General features: G+C 42.5%; 1 protein-coding gene across 1 annotated transcript in view; it reads left to right on the top strand.

Annotated features, from left to right (window-relative positions):
* COL4A6 (collagen type IV alpha 6 chain) overlaps nucleotides 1-23,013 on the top strand; it is an 87,785-nt gene that overhangs the window by 24,413 nt on the left and 40,359 nt on the right. The window contains exons 2-11 of the mRNA XM_063084862.1: nucleotides 3,192-3,326; nucleotides 4,482-4,526; nucleotides 10,277-10,393; nucleotides 12,920-12,988; nucleotides 14,654-14,689; nucleotides 17,609-17,671; nucleotides 18,500-18,535; nucleotides 18,714-18,755; nucleotides 19,756-19,848; nucleotides 21,294-21,347. Of these exons, the coding sequence (XP_062940932.1) occupies nucleotides 3,192-3,326; nucleotides 4,482-4,526; nucleotides 10,277-10,393; nucleotides 12,920-12,988; nucleotides 14,654-14,689; nucleotides 17,609-17,671; nucleotides 18,500-18,535; nucleotides 18,714-18,755; nucleotides 19,756-19,848; nucleotides 21,294-21,347 (690 nt within the window). The remainder of the gene's footprint in view (nucleotides 1-3,191; nucleotides 3,327-4,481; nucleotides 4,527-10,276; nucleotides 10,394-12,919; nucleotides 12,989-14,653; nucleotides 14,690-17,608; nucleotides 17,672-18,499; nucleotides 18,536-18,713; nucleotides 18,756-19,755; nucleotides 19,849-21,293; nucleotides 21,348-23,013) is intronic.

Here is a 23,013-nt window from a genome sequence, read left to right as displayed (position 1 = left end):
AGGCTGGATTGAGTGGTCTCTAAGGGCCCTTTGTGCTCGAACATTCTGTGATTTCTCTGACACTGGTTTGATTTCTTTTTCTCTGTAGTGGGACAGGCCCACCCACCCACCTGCTTATCTGTAGCCTCTGTGTTCTCACACTGACCTCTGCTGGCCATTATGAAAAGTGTCACCAATAGCATCTGGAGGGAGGAAAAAAAGCCGTTCATTGCTGAAGTATTAAGCTCCAGCAATACACTGGGTGCTGAGACAGAAACCCTGTGCACTGGAGAGGAGGAAAAAAGATCATATGGCTATAAGCACAGAGTGAGCATATGTAGAGATGGCTGACAGAACAACCCTCAGAAGAAATGTGTCATTCTTATTTGTTTTCTTGGCCACCTTCATTTCTTCCTGGTGCTCTGTGCCACCATATGAAAGGAACTCAGTGGGTGGGAAGGCTCCTTGTCTCATATCCTATGACTGCAGCCTCCAGAAGGGCCTCAGCAGCCTCCAGACATCCCACAGGCCCTGTTTCTGGCCCTTAAGTCAGTCTGTGAGGTTTTCAGCTGGGCTGCTGACATGGCCACCAACCCAAACACCTGGGAGCAGCCCAGAAGTACGCGTTCCTCCAAGGAGTGCCTTTTCAAGTGCCCTTTTGGAAAGAGTGGGACTAAAAAAAAAAAAAAATCCGGGAGTTCTTATGGAGACTCACTTTCAGCTCGCTGGCTAGAACAGTGGACTTGGCAAATTCAGCACACCCACCCAGCCAAGAGAAAGGAACCCTGCCTTTTCTGGACCGGATCAGAATTCCTGTCAAGCCCAGCCCTAGAATTACCTCACTCCCAAATCTCCTTGCTTACCCTTGCTGATGAGCATGTGCTCGCAAAGACAAGGGACCACAGGTGGAGTGTGCCAGCCCATGCACCCATGCCTGGCGCTGCTCGGGTTCCTCTCTCTAGTGCTGTGAGCAGGATGGGAATTGGGCCACACCACAGTCCGCTCTCTCAGTGGCTACACAATGCATTATAGTGCTCTCCTCCTCCCCTCCCTTTACATGGGAAAACTTTTGGCGGTGCTTGGATTGGGGTCAAGCATTCAATGCCTTAACTGGGTCCTCTCTGATATTAATAACATGGCCTCAGCAAGCTCATCCCGCCCCCTATACTCCCACCAAACAGTCCCCTCCTCCCCAACAGCTGGTTCTTATCTGCCTCCCTTGTTCCAGTCTCAGGCAGGCTCTCCGGCCCCATACTGACACACATATGTCCTCCTGAATGCTCCTGGATGACTTTCAGCCCTGAAACACTGCTGTCCTCTCAGTGCCACCCCTCCCCACCCCGTTCCCAAGCCTCTGAGGGTTCCCAATGTCCTACCACATGAAGTCTTCAACTTTTCTGCCTTGCTTTCCAGGCCTGCTTCAGCTGGGGTCCACTCAGCCTTTCCAATGTGGCCTGGGACTCCCTCCAGCCATGGGTTAAATGTGAGCATTCCACAGACCCTGCATGGCCAACCCTTCCTTTGTGTTCCCGCAACACTTCCACTCTAGGCCAAAATTGTACTGTTTGCTATGGCTTGTGCACATCAGTCTTGAAACCTAGGCCCACATTTTTGACTTCCTCACTCATCCGCAACAGCATCCCAGTATTATTTTTTTAAGTATTGCTATTTTTCTTTTTAGTTTCTTTATATACATATCCACACACATATACTTATATATACATGTATATTGATTTTGTAAAAATCACAAGAATAATAAATAACAGAATCATTGTTAACAAAATTCTGACAATGGGAGGCAGGAGCCTGAAAAATGAAAGCCCACCTCTTACTCCCATCATTTCCAGAAGTAAGCCTTTTACATAGTTTGCAGCCTAGCACTTTTTGTAGGCTCCATTTTGAGTGTCGAGAAAGGTCAAGTGGTGGGTGGTGCCCCAGAGAATTGCATTTCCTAAGGAAGAACATCTTTTACTTGTTTACAAGAGTCCTAGGTCTTCATGTGCTTGATTGACACTGGAAATTATACTGCAAAGGACCAGCACAGCTGGTGGCCACTTGCTTCTCCAGTACGTGACTCCAGCCCCTGCATAAGGCATCTGTCCCATTTTTAGCCTTTTAAAAAGTAAACTTTGAAGGTGAGTAGTAAAGGGCCTGCTTAACAGGCTTTCTTCGGTTTTTTAAAAGATTTTTAGGAAATTGTGGACAGTTAGTAAAGGGGCCAAGAGGTGGAGATGGGAAGAATTTATGTAAACAGGTTTTCTACCAAATATAGTGGTGTGTTCTCTGAGAAGTAATGCACATTACTAATGATTTTACTTCTCTGCCAAGAAAATTCAGTTCTTACTGGGATTTGTTCTAAATGATAGACCAGCCTGCCTGTGTTGCACCCACTGGGGTTAATTCTCAGTCTTAGTCTGCTTTAAAATGTCAGCCTGAACTCTCAGACTTAATTGTTACAGACATTTTATAACCAGGGCATTCAAAATCCTCACGCTGCTCCCTCTTGCTATCATAATTGATACTTAGTGGATATTCTCAGGCTCCTTGTATTTTACACATTCGGCACTGTACAGATTGGGGGGTGGAAGAGAAGGGGATAGAGAGGAAGAACAAATAATTAGTTATGTGTGTGAATGTGTATATGTTTGTGTGTGTTTTCCCTCTGAGTGTCTATTACCATGTGCAGTGATGGGATCCTGGGATGTGCCAACAAAGATGAGTTCTGACAGGTTGGTCAGCTCATGGATTCCTGGGTTATCCCCTTGGGGCAATGTTCTTTAGGCACAGCCATTGCTGGACTTCACTGCAACCATGTGATTGGCCATCTGTATGTGAGTTACAAAATGTCATGATGCTCTCCAGCATTCTGTTCTCTCACTATTTTGACAATCTGATGGATGGCCTGGCATTAACTAGGAAGTGGACAATATTATTCAGCCTGAAGAACTAATCTCCTAAGAAGTACAAAGTTGAAGAATCTGGGTGCACATGAATCTTATTAAATGTGCTTATAAAATGTGTTCTGTCCAAATAAGCTTAGCAGCCCCTAAAATAGCCCTTTCTGATCCATGTCTGGAACTTTGGCTTGTCTCACAGATCTCTAAGCCAAAATTATTTAGTGATGTGATGACAATGTTCTTTGTGCATGGGAAAGTGAAAGTGTTGATGTTAAGTCCTTTATTGACTAATTGCACTACTTCTGTCCATCTTAGGGGCGACCTGGACCAGTTGGAATTCAAGGTCCAACAGGTCCTCAAGGATTTGCTGGCCCTGTTGGTTTAGCAGGGTTGAAAGGAGAAAGGGGCTCCCCAGGCCCTCTGGGACCATATGGACCAAAAGGAGATAAGGTAAGAGCACCAAAGCTTGATTTCCCTTTGATTCATGGGCCACAAGTATGAAGGTCAAAAGTTCTAAATCTTATTTCTGCTCATTTATGGAAATAATACTATTCCTGAATACTTTGGTGCCAGGCTACGTACTTTAAGAAGACAGGATGGGTGATGTGCTGCCGATGGGTCAGCCCATTTCTGGAGAGACTCCCAGAACAAGCAAACTGTAAAGTGAATGTGTTAGCTACTTGCTAAACAAGTGGGCTCACTGTGGTGAGAAATCATGTGGGTTTGAACTGGGCATGGGTCAGAAGTCCAATCAGCTGTGCAGTGCAGATCAGAAATCTAAGCAAAGAGACTGGGAATCAAGGGGCTAGAATGCTTGGAAGAAATCTGGGCCACAAATATAGGGAAAGAGCTACAAGAAAGGAGAGTGATAATGTCAGCTCAGTTTATGTTCCCTGCCTATTTTAATCACCTCCTTTTCACCCCCTTGGTGAGGGAGCGATTCCCGCACTAGGATTATGGGGATGGCCTAAGACATGACACCTGACACTGGACAGATGAGATTGACAACTATTTATTAGTCACATATATTCACAGCTCAGGAAAGGAGGACATCACATATCACATAGTGCCGCACAGGAGTTGCACTTGGGAACAGAGTGAGCTAGAAGAGGCTATGGGAGGCAGACTTTGTAGTATCAAGAGGGTGGGGTGCCCCTAGTTCCTGAAGGAGGATGTGATTGAACTGAAACCACTATTCAGGGATAAGCAGGAATTGTACCTGGTCCGTTTGATAAAGAGGGTTATTTGGCTAGGGGATCTCATCTGAAGAAGCAGAGTGGGGAGGGGAACTTGTGGTTATGCCATTTGAGGCCCTTCTTGCTTTCCCCAAATGTCAAGGCAGTACATTATATTGATCTTTAAGTTTAGGACTTAACACTACACTGCCTAAGACAAAAGCTGGTCTCAGAACACAGATGTGTCCAAGACCTCAGGTAGAAGCAAGGAACTGGAGTAGGGAGCAAAGCAATACAATGTGGGGAAGGAGGTATAAAATGCTTCTTGACCACTTAGGTCATTAAATCACATAAACAAACCTACCAACTCTAACAGACATCAATTGAATGATGGCCTCTTACATTCCCCCTCCTGCTCCTTATTTTTTAGGGTCCCCTGGGAGTTCCTGGCTTTCTTGGCATCAATGGGATTCCGGTGAGTGTGTCCACAAAAGCATTTCTAATATCATCTTCTAGGTTCTGCCTCATAGCTCAGGCACTTTGGCCTTAGCAACATTTTGTCTCATGCAAGCACGTTCAGGGTCAAGTGTTGAGATTTGTGGGGTGAGGTTTGAAGATACAAGTGGTCACACACAGTTACCCTTGGATTCAAGTCAGATGGTTGAAAGGTGGAGGGACATGTATAGCTATAAGAAATTTTCAATATCTTAACCAAAATTAGTTAGGTCTTGTGCATTGAGGGGAGCTTTGATTGGAGATAGGGACTGGCTCTAAAGTATAAAGACAGAGCCACATTAGAGCATATACATACTACTTGTAAGAAAATTAACAAGGGACACGAGATTAGGTAGAAAAATCCTTAGCGTATCTTGATACATTTTATTCCAGTAATTTGTTCTCTTCACTCTTACCTCATTTCAGAGTGAATTTCCCTTTCGTTTTTACAAAGTGACTACTCCAAAGATCACTTGAAGGCAGTCTATTCCATTTATCCTGTGGACCTCTGCTTTGCTGAAGATAAATGGGGGATTTGAAGCTTGCAGTCATTTTCTTTTCCCATTCCATCCAGCCCAATCCCTTAGTCTCTCCATTTCTGTCCTATATCCCCATTTTTTCCCACCACTAGAGATTTCATGGTAACACTTCACCAGCCTTTGAAATACAATATTTGGAACTTACTGGCTATCACCTTTTAGTTTTGTCTCTTGCCACTTCTCTGTATATTTAATCCTTAGCCTGGGCTGTGTCTGTCCACAGCAGGGGGTTTTCAATCTTGTTTAAGGAAAAAACAATATCTTGTGTGGAAGCTCAGCATATAGAGCAACAGCAACAACAAAAAAATGCAGCTCCTCCAATTGAGGGAGGTCCTAGAGCCTGGTTTTATCCTTCCAACAACCTCTAAGGGGTTCTTCTGAACCTTATCAAAGCCCAGTTTGGGAAGCCCTAGACCTAACAGCTTCTTGTGTTATGCTACGTAATCATCTAGTATCAGTGAAGGAGATTCAAATCTCTTTGTGCCAATATACAGGTATTTCTTGAGCACCTGCTATGTGCTAGCACTCTACTATGTGGATGTAGAGGGAGCATATGCCTCTGCCCTCAAAAGTATTATCATCTGCTCCATTTTCGCCCTGGATCTAGTAGACCTCTGTGGATTTGGAGAAGAGAAGGCTCACTTACCTTGTGTTTATTACATGTATCAACAAGTTAGCCATCAAATTTTTGCATTTTATTCAACTGCAGAGTCTGGGAAATGCCCAGAAATAGGCCAATGGAAAAATAAGTGGATGGGGTTGGCCATCTTTTTATGACATCCCCTGGCATTATTTTTTTAATACCAAGGATTCTTATTAAATCAAAGCCATAAGGAAAGCAATGTGCTGAAGACAAACACAGAGGCCAATCAAAAGACCAATAGATAGCTCCAGAAGATATGCAACAAAATATTTCATCAAAATTTTTTTTAAATCCAGAATGTTCCTGGGAAAAATGTAAGGAAGGAAACAAAATTACCAGATTTCAAGTCCTTGACTTAGTGAGTCAATAATCTAGCATTCTTGCTCATCATTATCGCTCAGTCAATCACCCTTATGAAAACCAACCAAATGTGTTTCCGAAACAGCCTTTTTCCTGTAGTGGATTGTGTCAGGCCTCCCCTGTCATAGAGTAACAAAGAGCTGTCAGCTCGACTGCATTACATGAAATTCACAGTATTCCCACTGCTGTTTTCTTATGGCTGTGTTCCTGTGGCCGCTTTAGCTAGAGTCTTCTCTCAGACTGTGTATCTTCCGGGAGCCGGTGGGTGAGGGAAACTAGAAAACTGAGGCAGCCTCTTCCATTCAGCCTGTGGACCTGGCTTTGCCAGAGATGAGTGGCAGTTTGGAGCTTGCAGTGTTAGTATGCCCTTTCTCCTGCAGCCTCTTTCTAATGGGAGCTGGAAGGAAGCGAATCCTGTGAGGCTGAGGCTGTTTCCAGTTCTGAGCCGGATCCTGCCCCCAGAGTCCAGCTGGACACTTCTACCTCTAACTTGTGGCCAAGAGAGCCCTAGAGTTTGCAGGAATTGATCGCTTGTCTTTGGGGCTGCATTGCTTGGGGGAATGAGTTGCGGCTGTCCACACTCCTCCAAATGAGCTTGCTGCTCCCATAGAAGTCCCCCCTTCCTTGGCCCTTCCCTTCACCAAAGGTTGCATGTGTTCTCTTTTGACTTTTGATTACTCAAGCTTCAGGCTCCAAGCCTCATTACTCCATGAAATCCTTCTGCCTTGTTCTTTCCCTCTCTTCCAGGTTTTCAAGAAGTATTTATTGAGCATCTTCTGTTCAGTGCTTACCTCTTGCTTCCATCTGTAATCTCCCAGGAGTCCTTCGTATCTGTTCCACACTCAAGCTCCTCATTACATACAGCCCCATGGTATTTATTAATTGTCTTATGTGATAGTCTCATCTAGCTTTTGAACACACAGATTATGTCTTCTGCTCCTCTCAGAAGCCCCAGAGGCCCAGGGCTGAATTCAACATATAGTAGGAACTCTAAAAATATTTGGGGGGCTGATTCCAATCCCTAGGGTCTATAAAAGCAACACTTCTAAGACTGGCAGGACTCCCTCAGACAGAGGAAAACACAGACACCATAGGCCCAGTCAGACTAATTATTTTGCTCAACTTTCAGCAACACATATTAAGCAATTTGCTTCTCCAACACTGGATCACTACCAGATCAGATCTGGTTCCTCTCTTCATGTTGACTAATCATTAACACATGTGTCACTGGTTTTGGTCCCCAAACTCCATTTTTGCTATCATATAGACAATTTTAACATGAGTGGGCTAGTAGCCATTTCATGATAATCCAAGTCTTTGCTCTAAGGGGCATAGCAACCAATTGAGAGAGTGAACAAACGAGCATTCATTAAGATATTCAACATCAGAACAATGTCGATTAGGGATGGTTGGGGCTGTGACTTTTAATGATATCCTGCCTGTGAGGTAGGGCTGTTGGCACCCATAAGAAATGTATGTTTATCAAATGTTTTCAGTTCAAATAAGTTGAGAGCAAAGGTTGTCAAGTTGTCGTTTGCAATTTATATTTAGCTTTTTCCATGGAGTCAATTTCAAACATTTCCCTGCCTAGAGACTTGTAAATGACCACACTAGATTTATATCCTCAGAGTGAACACATAGCACTCACCAAGTGGAAACTTTTCCTTTGAAACTGGATTCTGAGGAACATTGCTTTTCTGGAATACAGCAGATCCTTCTATTCTATTCTATTCTGTGTGCTCAGTCCCTATGGCTATATAGAACCATAGTTTCCTTCCTCAAAGAGCTACATGTTCTTGAAGAGTTGGCAAACACATATGTAAAATCACTAGCAATAACCAGAAAGGGCAATGTGCCAGAAGTTGTGGTACTGAGAATCAAGAGGAGGTAGAGCTCGGCCCTGTGGGTTATCCTTCCTGTCGTGCCTGGAAGAAGACTTATCATTTATTGAGCTCCTAATTAGTGAATCTAGTCTTACTTAATTTTAACCATAGCCCAGTGGGATAGGCATCATTCATTTTTAATGTTGACAACAACCCTAAAAAGTAGGTATTATTCATCTCCATTTTACAGATGAGAGAACTGAGGTTCTAGCTGGGGAGTAGCAAAGCTGGGATGGGAGCTCAGGTCTGACTGGCTCAAAGCACACTTTATCCTCCATCCTGCAGGGTCAGCAGGATGCAAAAGGGCTTACAGGTCTGAGTCAGAGATCAGAGGTTAACTCCAGAGAAATCAGCTAAGTTAGGAAAGAGTAAACAGGTATCCCTGAAATCCCACAGGTAGGAGATATCAGGAGTTCAGGTGAGAAAACTAGAGAAAGATTGGGCCCAAGTAAAAAATGTGGATACTGAAGGGTAAGAATCCAGACACAGGTTTTGGTGTCAAACAGAATCAAGGTCCTAGGAGTAAGGAAAATCCCTGGTACTGAGCCAGCATGCTGTCTTGCCTTAACTTTATCCCTGTTACCCAGCTGAGAGATAACCCCTAGCAAGGTTGGCTGGGAAATTTTACAGTGGTAATCAGGATCCCAGCAGGAAACAGACACTTTATGAAGGGTTTAACTGCATAGAGTGAATAAAGGATATATTTAAAGGATGTACGCAGGATTAAGGGAAACAACAATGGATGGTGAAGGAACTCAAAGCTGTTAGCACCTCTAGGCCAGAAGGTGGGGGAGGGGAGAATAAAATGGTAATACTGGAACCTAGTGAGACCAGGAGCAATGGAATAGCTGTTGCCCAACAGGAGTTAAGACTTAGAGAAATGTGTCCATTGCCAGAAATGTAGACAGGGAAGGAGGAAATGGCAGAAATAAATAACCTGTGTCCTTTCTCCTCCTGCTGCAATCTCCAGCCTGTGTCTCTCAGTGGCAAAATACAACTGGGAGACAGAAGGAAAGGGAGCCTAGGTGGTACAGTCCATAGAGGCCAGCCTCTCAAGACACAGATCTGGGCAAGGTATAGTGTGGATCTTCAGGGTAAAGAAGCATAACCATTCCAGTTGGTAATAAAAAGTTGAGGACTCTAGTAAGCTGCCTTGGTCTCCTCAGTGCAACTACACAGGAAGTTTAACGCAAAGACAAGTTTATTGATCCTCCTCTGGACTTAGCAGTCTATGAATCCAGTAGTGCAGACACACTTTTGTATTAACAGTCTGTCTACTTCCAACAACTATAGCAACAATGGAAATGAAACAGAGCATTTTTCAGAAATTATACAGAGCATTTTCTCTATAAGAATTTGACCAAAGATTGTTTCCTCTAATAATTTGAAAAGTTCATTTTTGAACACATGGCATATTTCCCTCAAATCATTAAATATATATACTTGGCTTTAAAAAGCGTGTTTAGGGGTGGGTGGGAATCTACTTCTTATTGACATGTCCAGATTTCTGGCCTTTCTGGTCATCTCTTTGCTCCATGCCCACCACACAACCAGCCTTTGATAGTTTTAAAAAGATATATTCCTTAGAAAAAGGTAGACTCTATGTACCAAGGAAATCCAACTCTAGAAAATTAGTGAATTCAGATAAACTTTATGAGAATGATTACTTATTTCCCAGCAAAACAACTGCATCCGTAGCAAGTATGGAGAAGAGAAGATACAGTTCTCTAACTGAAGCAATGGCCTGACATATGATGATGACAAAAAGATATTGAAAGTGTGATTCTTGCAGGCCTTGCTTATTTTTGGCTAGGCAGCTTTCAGGAGAGGAGGTGCTGTGGGAACTGCTTTTGCTCTGTTGACCAAAATCCAGCATCATTTCCTATGCAGAGATTCCAATAAAGAAAGTCATGCCAGGCCTCCCCGGTTCTGTCTGGTCTTAGGAATCCCGGGGCCTGGCATGGTTCCCTGCTGGTAGCAGACACTAAGCCCCACTTTAGTACATCTTTGTATCCAGAGAAGGTGAAGTTGCAGCACCCTGAGTATCCCATCTGTTTATGCTTGATCTTTTTGGTTTTAGCTTGGATCTTATTAAAGCATTGATCCTTTTGGGAGGGGTGAAATTGAGCTGTGATTAGACACATAACCTGAGTATAAAGGAAATATATGAGAGCATATGTGATAGGGCAGAGGGTGTGGACAAGGAGCCACAGTTTAGCAGCATTCTTGGCTTTTCATTGTGGAGCTTTTCAGAGTAGCTGACAGTACTGTGGCTAACTTGATCACTTCTTTTCTTTTTGAACAGGGCCACCCTGGACAGCCAGGCCCCAGAGGTCCACCTGGCCTGGATGGCTGTAATGGAACTCAAGGAGCTGTTGGTTTTCCAGGCCCTGATGGCTATCCTGGGCTTCTCGGGCCACCCGTATGCTGCCAGATCTTTGCACTCTGTTTCAAATGACTTTGCTTGCCTTCAAGTGTGCCCTTTTTCTGCCTCTCTGGAAACCTCATTAAGCTTCTGTGGGGCAGCCACTGCAGTCCCTTGTCTAATGCAGGAATCTATGCTGTTAGCACCAACAGTAAAAGTCTAAAGAAGAATACCAGTTGCAGGGGGGTGTACACATGCTACACTACTTAGGGTTGCCTTTGTTTTTTTTTTAATGCTGCTTTTAGAGTTGACAAGATTGTGAAAAGTCTGTAGTAAATTTCAGAACAAAATACACACTTGGACTATTTGACATTTTCCCACATCAGATGATATTGGGAAGTGCTTGGAAAGTTTATATGGGATCATGGAAGCACTAACTATAACCAAAGGGCTTGTCAAGCTTGGTCGATGCCAGTGGTTCTTAACCAGGGATGATTTTGCCCCTCAGGAGACACTTGGCAATTATTATTGATATTTTTAGGTATAACAACTAGAGATGTGCTACTGGCACGGGACAGCCTGCCCCCACCCCCAACATTAAGGAATCATTTGGCCCAAAGCATCAATAGTGCTGAGATTGAGAAACCCTACTCTACAGTGACAGAGCTTGCCCCCCCTCCCCACACACACACACACATCATAACCCTTGGTTATGGAATGGATAAGATACTTATTGGATACCGGGCCGGCCCCGTGGCTCACTCGGGAGAGTGTGGCACTGGTAGCACCAAGGCCACGGGATCCTGTATAGGGATGGCCAGTGCGCTCACTGGCTGAGCATGGTGCGGTCAACACCGTGCCGACGGTTGCTATCCCCTTACCGGTCAAAAAAAAAAAGATACTTATTAGATTCCGGTGTCACCACTTTTATTTAATTTCATTCATGCAGGCAGAACTCAGATATTTGGATCTAAAGGATCTCTAGTAGATACCATGTCCTTGAAAAGCTGATTTTACACGTGGCTGGAAAAAGAAAAATAACATATTTCAAGCCCATTCTTAACTTCACTTGAAACAACCTAAACTAATGAGGGTACTTATGTGAGATATTTAACTAGAAATCACACCATTCATTAGAAAGACTTCATAGCTACATGAATTAATTGGCACATCACTGGAAGAACAGCACCATTGCCTTCAGTGACCAGGTTGTGGGTGTGGGCATATGTGTGAGAAAGTGAGACAGACAGACAAAGCACAAGCCCAGATTGGCATAAAGGACATTGACATCTAAGGACCAAACCAATATGCAGCAGGGTGGGGGGCAGGGGTAGAGAAGGATGTATGCCTATCATGGCCGTGTGAGTCACAAAGGCCTTCAAACATTGCCATGGCAACAGGGGAGGAGAACAAAACACTTCTGTGTTGAGAATGGAAATCCAGCAAAGCAAGGAAATGCCGCCCCCAAGAGGGAGAAAAGAAATCTTGAGGTAATAAACATCCCCTGACAGACAAAAAAAATAAAATAAAATAAGAGACCTCACCTTAAGCCTAAATAGGAACTTGGGCCTATATTTTACTAAACCAAACCTTACTCCCTGCTGAATACCAACCGGATGTCCATTCAATTGGCTTCTTTGAGGCTTCTTTGAAGGGAGTAATGGCCATGAGAATAAGGGGAAACAGGAGTGTTAATAAAAGGACACTGGTTTATGCTTCTGGGACCACATTGTCCTTTATTATACCAGTGATCCCTGTGCTCAAAGAATCTATCATTCAATCAACGCTTCAGTCCCCAAAGCTTAGGCCTACCCCCAATACTAATTCTGACTTCCTCTTATGTGTAGAGACATTGATTTTCCCCAGTAGGACAAACTCTAGCAGATATCAGCCAGCATCTGACACTGAGACAGCAGAAAATCTGGTTGAAAGACGGGGGCTGGGTACTTTGAGCTGTTTTCCATGTTAACGGTGAGATATACCAGCCTCTTAGACAGGTATTAAAGCTGAAGTGTGGTAGAAGCACAAGATGAGGGTGGTTTTGCGGAAAACTTTTAGACCGGGGGTTTACAAACAGGTCCACGTGGCCCTTGCCCTGTAGCCTGTTTTTACATATTTAAAGATTTAATAAAGAAGAAGAATATGGGACGGAGCCCAGATGTGACCCAACCCACAAAGCCTAAATTATTTAATATGTGGTTCTTTACAGAAAAATTTTGCTGACCTGTGTCCTAGACAAAGGCGCTGTCAGTTACTTATACCTGTGAGGGGTAGGGTAGTGAACGCTAGGCTTATGAATTGTATGTGGTTGTTCAGACCAGTAGTCTGAATAGATGTAAAGTCTTCTACTTTCTAACCCCATCCCTTTACAGACCTCTGACTTGGGAGAATGGGTATACAACTTTGGGGCACAGCACCTGCACAGGGGATCTGCTTTGCCCCTTAGCACAGCCAATTCAGCCATAGAATAAGCCACAAAATTTCAGGCTCTGCTGTTCTATCCTGTATCTGATCAAATCACGCTATTAACAAAACTATGTGTGTGTGCATTTCTTCACAAGTTTTTCTTATTATTTTACTCAGGGTCTTCCTGGTCAGAAAGGTTCTAAAGGTGAATCTGTCTTTGCTCCAGGTAGTTTCAAAGGAATGAAGGTAAGAGCCTCTAAGGCAGACAGCTCAGTACGCTGTAAGCCAGGATTGGGCCCCACCTCCAATAAAAGCATTTCCAGAACTAGCATCTGTGTCTCTATTTAAGGGGCAAACCAAGCTGGATTTAAAAGGATCCAGAGCTTTTTGTGGTGGAAACATTGACAGAAATGTTTGCAACTATTCTGTCAAAGAGATTTGCTGTGTAGGATCTACACCAAAAATAAGAGACAGATCAGCAAACAGTTTGCATGGGTATCATTTTCTTTGACAAGCAAAGACATTTCCTGATGGAAGATACCTTTTGTCTACTTTAGGATCCTTGATGTCTATATACCTTGGTTTGAAGCCATGTATGTCTCTGCCCATCTCAGCATGGCCACCAGCCCAAAATCCTGGCCCCACCCTTCTCTGTCTCTGCACACCAACCCATTACCCTAGCTGGGCCCCAGGATATCTGCAGAAATTGCCCATCAGCTCTGCAGCTGGCTGGAAACTTTCGTCTCTTCCCAGAATTGACAAGAATCTTCTATATTCTTGTGACTGTACACTTAGTGTATACTGCCTCATATCCTGTGGGGCTTCAGTAAACCCCGGATCTGAATGATTCCCTTGCAGAGTGGGAAAGGAGCCGGTCATTGCCCTGGTCGCATATGGGAATCTGCATTTCCAACATCCAAGGGGAACATGCACCAAGCTCACTTGGCTAATTGATGGCACTTTTCTGTCTTCTGTTGATTCACAGATCCAGGGACATGGGGAATCGCTTTGAAAGACAGTGATGGGAATGGGTAGCTGGAGAATTGGAGAAGACCCAGGGTTTGGGCCCTTGACTATAAGTGCCATAGCAGAAAATAGAATGTTTGAGTTGGGAAAGACCTCATGATGGTCAGATTCATACTGCTCATTTTACAGTGAGAAAAACTGAGGTATACTGAGGCTATGTGACTTGCACAGAGTCACACAGCCAGTTCACCAAAGAGCTAAAAACGCAAGCTATACTCTTTCCATGCTACAGAAAACTGATTTTTGACCATAAGCCAAGTAGGGTAAGACTAGCAGGTGTCAAAAGATGGCTATTGTCTTAGCAAACATTGATTAAATAGTTTTGCCAAGAATCAAAGAGGCCCCAGATCCAGTGGAACACAGCAATTTCCACAAGATGGTTATATTACACATTCATGCGGTGATTTAAGATGCTGCAAAGTAATTAAAATGTAATCAGAGACTGTATGCTCTGCTGATTTTCCCTTGAAATGTCTGATTTGCATTGTATACATATGGGCACAGATTCTCTGGGGATGAAGGCACACAGGAAAGTAGCTTTGCTTTCCTACAAAAAAGAGCAGGAAAATCACCAGCCCGCAGAAGCAGTTTCTAATTGATAAGTTCCTAGCAAAGGTGAAAATTAATTAATCCAAGCAAAATATGAAATCCTGTTCAGCCAAGGCTGTAATATTTGTCTTCTGGAGACCAGATTTTTTCTTAGGGAAAAAAAGTAAATGGCTGAACATGTCCAATTCATGCATTATTTAAAACACGAGAACTTGACAGAGGGGGCCCAAGCTTCATGATGTGTTTTTATCCCCATGAATCTTCAGTTAGTTGTCTGATATACCATAGGCTTAATTTATTAATCTTTTCAGTGTCCTGCTTTTGTTTGTTTCTCAGGGGGATCCTGGCCTGCCCGGACTGGATGGAATCACTGTAAGTTTTTACTTATGTGTTGAGCTCTCAGTGTTTAGTCAACAGATGCTGATGATGCCTTTTCATCCTTCTCTATGGTGTTTAAAGGTCGTTATAGACCTTCGCAGAGAGAATCTAGAGAGCTGAGGTAGAGTAAATCACGTTATTGACATGTTCCAGATGAGAAGGTACTGAGAGCATGAACTGTCTACCTCAACTTGCACAACAGGCAGACTTTCACACTTTAGGCCAGGGACCTACGAATTCCCTGGGATGTATTAGGAAAGTATTTTGCTTTTCATCAGCAAGCATTTATTAAGTGTCTTCTGTGTGTTCAGTGCTGTGGGTAAAACAAAAGTAGAACACACTTCTTTAAAAGGTGTTCCATACAGAAATTCCTTTTAGGGACTTTTTTGATAATAGTGAGTCCATAAAAGGCTGTGAGTTGTATTAATAAGAGCTTTTTCTTTCTTCCAGATTCCACGTTGTCATCACTTTCTTTTGAAGTAGCTAAAAAAAGCCCTTTCTTTCTTCTTTCCTTCCTCCCTTTCTTCCTTCCTTCTTCCCTTCCTTTCTTTTTTCAGCCCTCAACAGATATTGAACACTTACTATCAGCAAAGTGCCGAGTGATCCCTGAAGCAATGTAGACAGAGTCCCTGCCCCCAAGGATGTGAAAAACTAGTAGGAATGTAGCATGAGTATTCCCCAGCAGCTTAGAGGAAAAGATACTGTTCACCTAAGGATACATCATGGGAGACTTTATATCTAAGAGAGTGAAGGCAGCTTCTGAGAAGTGTGGGTGGTGTTTACACTAGCTGGCAGTGGGAGGAGGCTTTCTAAATAGAGTAATGGAAAAAAAGGTAGGCAAGAAACAGGATGTGTGCAAGCACACAGGAAAACAAGGATGAGTATGGACCAGTGCCATACAGGTCCCCTACAGCTAAACAGAATTAGCTTAGATGGTGTGCTCATTATATCTGTAGAATAACATCCAGTGTACATGCTGCATACCTTCTCTTAGGGATTCATTTCCCTGCCCACAAAGTTACAGTGTTTTTCCACATACCCAGGCATGACATATAATCCACCTCAGTTTGGGGAGAGCATGTTTGGTGGCCGAATAAGAGATTTGTGATCAGTAAGGAGACCACAGGTTAATCATTTTCAAAGCAATGTTCATACTATCATTCATTTCTGGGTAACCTTTGAACCCCTCCTTTGTCTTCCTCCTGTCTAAGTCCCTACTTCTCTTATCCTCTCCATCCCCTGCCTAGGCACATAGCACCTTATTCCTGCTGCCCCGTTGCAACTGGGCCAGACATTTCTCCATACTATCTTTCTCTTGAGATTTCACTGTCTTGCTTTTAGTATTGTTGTTAGTCAGTTCAGAACTTTTTCTAATTTCCCTTCTGATTTTTTTTTTCCTTGACCCACAGAATATGTAGAAGTGTGTTGTTTCATTTCCAAATATTAGGCAACTTTCCAGATATCTTTTTATTATTGATTTCTACTTTGATTTCACGGCAATTTGAGTGCACACTCTGTGATTTCAATCCTTTTAAATGTGTGGAGGTTAGTTTTATGGGCCAGCATATGGTCTGTCTTGGTGAATGTTCCATATGCACGTGAAGAAAATATGTATTCAGCTGTTGTTGGGTATAATCACCTAAAAAAAATCCATTATGTCAAGGTAGTTGATAATGTTGTTTGGATCTTCTGTGTCTGGGCTGATTTTTGGTCTAGTTCTATTTTACTGAGGGAGGGTTGTTAAAATCTCCAACCATAATTGCAGATATGTCTATTTCTCCTTGCAGTTATGTCAGTTTTCGCTCCACATATTTTGAAGCAATCTAAGATTGTTATGTCCTCTTGATGAATTGACTTATTTTATCATTATGAAATACCCCCTCTTTGTCTCTGGTAATATTCTTTGTCTCGAAGTCTACTTTATCTGATATTAATGTAACTGTTTTGCTTTCTTTTTTAAGTTTTTCTTTTTTTTTTTTTTACATAAAATGCAATTTTATTTTGGTTTCAAACATTTATCAAAATGTTTTCTAGCTTACTTCCAAAATTTTTATTTTCTAGTTTTTATTGTTTTTTTATTTTATTTTATTTTATTTTGTCAAAATATTCTTTTCTACAACACTTTGATAGGAAATATTTTAGATATAGAGCAAAGTTGAATGAATGTTGCAGCGAACACCCATACCATTAATATTTTAGCATACTTGCTTTATCCCACTTCTGTCCATTTATCCATCCCTCCATCTGTCCAACAATCCATCCTATTTTTGATGCATTTCAATGTAAATTGCAGATAACAGTACACATACTCCTAAATACTAAAGCCTGACTATCATTAGAGTTCAATATTTGTTTCCAGTTTTTCTTTCTATATAAAATTCACATGCAATGAAATACACACATCTTAAATGTACATTTGCTGAATTTTGACAAATGCATAGTCCTGTATAACCCAAACCTCTACAAGTATTAAGGTATAGAACATTACTATCACCTCAGAAAGTTCTCTCCTGCCCCTTCCCAGTCAATCCCTGCCCCCAGCCCACTCCACAGGCAGCCATCATTCTGATTTTTCTCCATTATAGATCCGTTTTTACCTGTTCTAGAACCTTGTATAAAAGGAATAATATAACATGGAACCTTTTGGGTCTGGCTTCTTTCACTTAGCACAATGCTTCTGAGATTCATTCACATTGTTTCATATATCAGTAATTGGCTATTTCACTGTATGAATGTATCACAGTTTATTTATCCATCCTTGTGTCAGTGGACACCTGGGATGTTTCAAGTTTTTTACTATTATGAATAAAGTTGCTATCAACATTCTTGTACAGTTCTTGTGGACATGTATATTTTCATTTTTCTTGGGAAACTGTCTTGCTTTTTGACCTCCATAAAAACTTGCTTCTCTAGGGCCCACAAGGAGCACCTGGATCTCCTGGAGCTGTAGGACCCATAGGAACACCAGGATTGCAAGTAAGACTAACTTAAGCCTAATATATGATCATAACATTCACATGACTATTTTCCCTACCATGCCATGGGTTAAATGTGAGCCAGTGTAATTTAGGTCCTCCTAGTGGAGAAAGACAACCTGCGTTCTTGGAGGATTAAAGTGAAGCATGCTTTTGCTAGGAGCTATTAGCTGTCTTTTTTATCAGAGCCTTTCTGACTGCCCAGTCTATGCCTCTAAAGCCTCCTGGTCTAGCTCACCTTAAAGCATAGCCCAAGGATGGCAGACCCTGACACATCTATTGCCACCTTCCACTCCCTCACCCATGACAGATGTTGCTAATTAATCATACCACCACCACCATCATCCATCCTGAACACCAAGGAAGTTTCAAAATCCTTCTGAACACTGCTCCTTGGACAGTTCTACCTACCTGTCTTTCTGATACCAAACTATTTGCCATCACTGGTATAGAAAGAGCATAGCCAGACATCTGTGTGCTTCTGGGAAGGCCCTGTCCCCAGATTGTGCTCTCCAGTGCGTGAAACCTTACCTCTGGTTATTTTGGCTTAGCTTCACCAAAGATCATTATCTAAAAATTTCTAGCCTGTTGGGAGGAATGACACATGAAGTCTTTACTACCTTAGCATGAATGTGGTTACCAGGTCAATCTGGGAAATTTCAAAGGAGATAAAAAGAAACCATTAGAGAGGAAGCTAGAATCTGCTATATTAAAGCCAGGCTACACTAAGTGGGGAGGGGGGCTTATCCCCAGTGACTCTCAACATGACCATGTTCTTTTTGACTGAAATGAACAAGTGCTAACTCTTTTCTTTATTTTTTTAATCCAGGGTCCTCCAGGCCCCCCTGGTTTCCCCGGTCCTGATGTAAGTATACTTTGTCTTGGGTCATTTTGCCTCCTATCCCTAAGTACTATGGTTTCCCCAGAGAGATACTGGTTTGGTTAAACCTACTTTCTAGTGAAAAAACTGCATTCCAATTTAAGTTCCTGGAGCTCGTTTAGTAATTGATTTTTTTTTTTCTCCCTGCACCCCTGTGCCCCAGGGGAATATGGGGTTAGGTTTCCAAGGAGAAAAAGGAGTCAAGGTAAACAGAGTTTGGAAAATATAATCTGTATTCCTTATGCTCTGAGAAATATCTCTACTTACACACATGTGCCTGCTTGTGTAAGGGGATTTGGTTCTTTGTTTCCCAACCCACATAGATCCTCTGGTGGGATCCCTTAAGGGCTGCATGTGCACGTACCACGCAGAAGCTGTTGCAGTTCTTTTTCCTTCAAAATATTAGCCTCTCCCTGCTTCCTACCTGTGAAGTGTGTATGTATTACAAATATACTTTCTTGAAATATATTCCTTCTGTTCCTTCCACCTGGGTATTTCCCTGGTGCTTTGTATATTCTGTCACCTTGTCTTTTCTCTGCTTCCCCCTTCCCTTCGTCCTTCCTCCTCTCCCCCTCTTCCTCTTCTGTTTCTCTCTCTCTCTCTCTCTCTCTTTCTCTCTCTCTCTCCTCTATCTTTATTCCTTAACCTCTCTTTCACCATTCTCTTTTATTTCTCTTCTTCCCTCATTTCCTTTGTATAAATTGTATGGTGATTTGGGAGTTTCAAACGGGGCTGGGAGCTTGCCCTCCCCATGCCTCATGGCTGTCTCTTGTAAATTGCACTACTTTCTGAAGGAGCAACTCCAGCTTCCAATGTCCCAACACAGACTTCACTGCCTCTGCTTGTACTCTTGGCAAGATTTGGACCAATTAGAGTGTGGTCATTGTTGGCAAGAAGTAGTCCTTCACCTTGATCAAACCCCTTTTTGGCTCTCTTCTGAGCACCCTCTCATGCATGACCATCACACCATGAACCTTTCATCCATCTTGCTTCCCTCTGTAGTGCTGGCACAAAATGCACTTGGTCAGGCTTATAATTCTTCTCATCCCTTGGCAATGAGCATTTTGTTTCCTTACTGCGGCAAGGGTGAAGAAGCCACAGTAATGGACAGTTTCTTTGTGAATTGCATCCAGAGGACAAACCCACACTCTGGAAAATGGTCTGTGTGGTTTACACATTGCTTGATGTTCCCTTTGATCTTACAGGGGGATGTTGGACCCCCTGGCCCTCCAGGACCTCCACCATCTACTGGGGAACTCGAATTCATGGGATTTCCCAAAGGAAAGAAAGGATCCAAGGTAGTGAACATTTAAGAACAGGAAAAATTAATAAACATTTCTTATTAAAACTAAAATTCAATTGTAATAACCAGACTATACTGGAAGAATAGAAGGTTCTGAGCAATGGATTTTTGTTTGGAAGTGAGGATGAAAGCCTTCTTTGTTTTGTCCCTTGTGAAAGTTTCTAAAAAGACTGAGTCTGTTATGTGATGTGTAGGTATGAGTGTGCCTGGATTTCTGAGTATTTGCTTAAGTGCTATTTTCTCTGTTTCAGTTTTGCAGATTCAATTTTTAATATGCTGAATAACTTAAAACAAACATTAAATAGTTGGGGTTTTTTCCTCCTAACTCCTAACCCTCTCAATACTTAGGTTGTCCCCAAATCACTGTGACAGAACACATAGGGTATATATATGGTTGCTTTTGAGTTATCTTTTTGAGGAAGTTATTTGCCCTCAAAACTTGACCCTGGGGCCGAGCCCGTGGCGCACTTGGGAGAGTGCTGCGCTGGGAGCGCGGCGACGCTACCGCCGTGGGTTCGGATCCTATATAGGAATGGCCGGTGCACTCACTGGCTGAGTGCCGGTCACGAAAAAGACAAAAAAAAAAAAACTTGACCCTGAAAATAGGAAATACTGTTACTAAGTGGAAATAGATGCCCTAATTCACCTGACCTGAACTGCCAAGGCTTAAGCTGTAGACCCATTTAACTGAGATATCCTATAATCTGTATTTTAATGTGAGTGAGTGTATACTATGTACATGGTTGTGTTTGAATGGCTGTATGTTGTTAAGGTGTGCAGATATCTTTCAGCAACCTATATTCCCTTCCTTCCTGGGATTCCTTTAAATTTTGTGATTCTGTTTCCATGGCCAAGAGACCCAGGCAGGGGAATGTGTTTAGCCCCATTTCTTTAATTTTATCTTTGTGAAAGCAATAGCTCCAGACCCCTCCAGGTTTATAGAAAGTAACCATTAATTTGGGAACAGTCTGGGAACATATGAGAAATTGCTTCCCTGATCATTCTAAACCTTCAGGAGCCCTTTCATGGCACATAAAAGATAAATTACCATATCAGGGAAAGAAAAATTAGAATGTTGTGTGTCCCTATCCAAATTGTAATTGTTACCCTTTCCCAAAACCACCGATTTCCTTACATCCTGTAATTTGTTCTTCCACTACAAAGAGAATAGATAACCAGGCTTTCTGTCTCCCAGTTAGCCTGAGCATTTGAGATTCATAGGCCTTGGTTCTTCCCACACCTCAAAGAGCTCCCGAAATTAAATCATTCTGGTACAGCCACTAGTCAGGGAACCTGGAGAATCTGTACTGCTCTTTGGTGCCTCAATCTTGACACCCCATTGATTCCCCACTCCTCAGTCCAGGTACTTTGAGGGAGCCATCCTCCTTTATGTTCACTGCTTCCTGCTGCTACTCACTAAGCTTTGGTTGATTTTTCCAGGGTGAACCAGGGCCTAAGGGTTTTCCAGGCATAAGTATCCGTTCAGGCTTCCCGGTAAGTCTCCCTGTTTCGTCAGCATGTACTCTAGGGTCTGATTGGGCAAAAGCTGTAGTAATAGAAGGATAACAGGAACACTTCTCCCCATGGTTATTGCAGAGAATGCCACCATTTTCATTATTGGAAGGCATTTAATTCTTGTTTCTCGAACCCATGGGGACATTACCATGGTTCTCCATGAGGCTGTGTATCTTAGAGGCTAGTAGTTCAAGCTCTAGAGTTAAAACACACCTAGGCTTGACTTCTGGTTTCACCAGTTTCTAACTATGGGAACTTGGACAAGTTTTTTTTAACTTTTCTGAGTCTTAGTTTTCTAACCTTCAAAAAAAAGGGATAATGATGGGGGTGGTTATGAGGAGTAAGTGAGATAACGTGCAAGGAAAAGGCTTAGTATATATATGCCTGGCACTTATCAATTTTTCAGTAAATGATAGATAATCTTAGTAATCCTATCTTCTCTTTCTTATCTGCCTTTCTAGCTTAGATTCTTTCATTTAACATATAAATACCTTTTGAGGGCTCCTATGTGTCAGGCATTCTGCTCAACTTGGAGGCTACAACAGTAATTAAGTATAAAAGTCCCTGTCCTTGAGATTACATTTTAATGGGGGGAGTGATGGATGAGGTAGACAATAAACAAGTAAACAGATGAATCAATAACAAGTTTATATAGTGGTGATAGTAGAAGATAAAAATAGGTTAAAGTGATGGAGTGTGAATGGGGGCTACTTGGGACAGAGTGGTCAAGAAGGGCCTCTCTAAGGGAGGTGTGAGCTGAGCCCTGCATAGAACGAGGGAGAAAGTCACATGAAGATCAGAAGGAGTGCTGAGACCTTGAGGTTGGAAAAACCTCAGCACATTTGAGGAACAGGAAGAAGGTGATTGGGTGGAACCAACTGAGCAAGCTCAAGAAACAAGCAGAGAAGTTGGAGCCAGATCATGGCCGCCTTCGTAGGTTCAATGTGGCTTTTATTTTAAGTGTAATGGGAAGCCATTCTGACTTGCATTTTTAAGGTCACTCTGGCTGGAGGTGGGGGGGGGTGGGCAAACACAAAGGCTATTGCAGAAGTCCAGGTGAGAGACGGTGGTGGTGGCTTGTACTACGGTGATAGCAGTGGAAATGGAAAGAAGTGGATTAATTGAAAATGTAAAAATGTTAAACTTTGTATTATGGAACATTTCAAACATACAAAGCAGAGAAGGGCATAATGATCCTCCTGTGTCCCATCAGCCAGCTTCAACAATTAGCAACTCATGGCCCATCTGAAGCAAATAAGATATATCATTTCATCATAATATCTCAGTATTTCTAAAAGAACCTTTAAAAACATAGTGACAATATCATCAGCAGCAATTAATTATCAGTAATTACTTAATATCAGTTAACAAGGAAGAATCTAAGTTTATGGTTGTCCCACAAATTCATATATATATATATTTTACAGTTACCTTGTTTGAGTGAGAACCCAAACTACACCAATACATTATATTCGGTTGATTTGTCTCTTAAATTGCAAGATGTGTTTTGAAGCAGTAGCTGACAAGATATTCATGGACTGGGGGTAGGGATCACAAGGGAAATGGATGAATCAAAGATGTCTAGGCCTGCCCATGCTTGCTGGCACAGTGGGGATAGATGACTACCGTCCTTCTCTACAGTACT

The sequence above is a fragment of the Cynocephalus volans genome, chromosome X (genome assembly GCF_027409185.1).
Source record: "Cynocephalus volans isolate mCynVol1 chromosome X, mCynVol1.pri, whole genome shotgun sequence".
NCBI lineage: Eukaryota > Metazoa > Chordata > Mammalia > Dermoptera > Cynocephalidae > Cynocephalus > Cynocephalus volans.
Note: the sequence above shows the minus strand (reverse complement) of the source record. Positions and strands in the feature narration are given on the sequence as shown.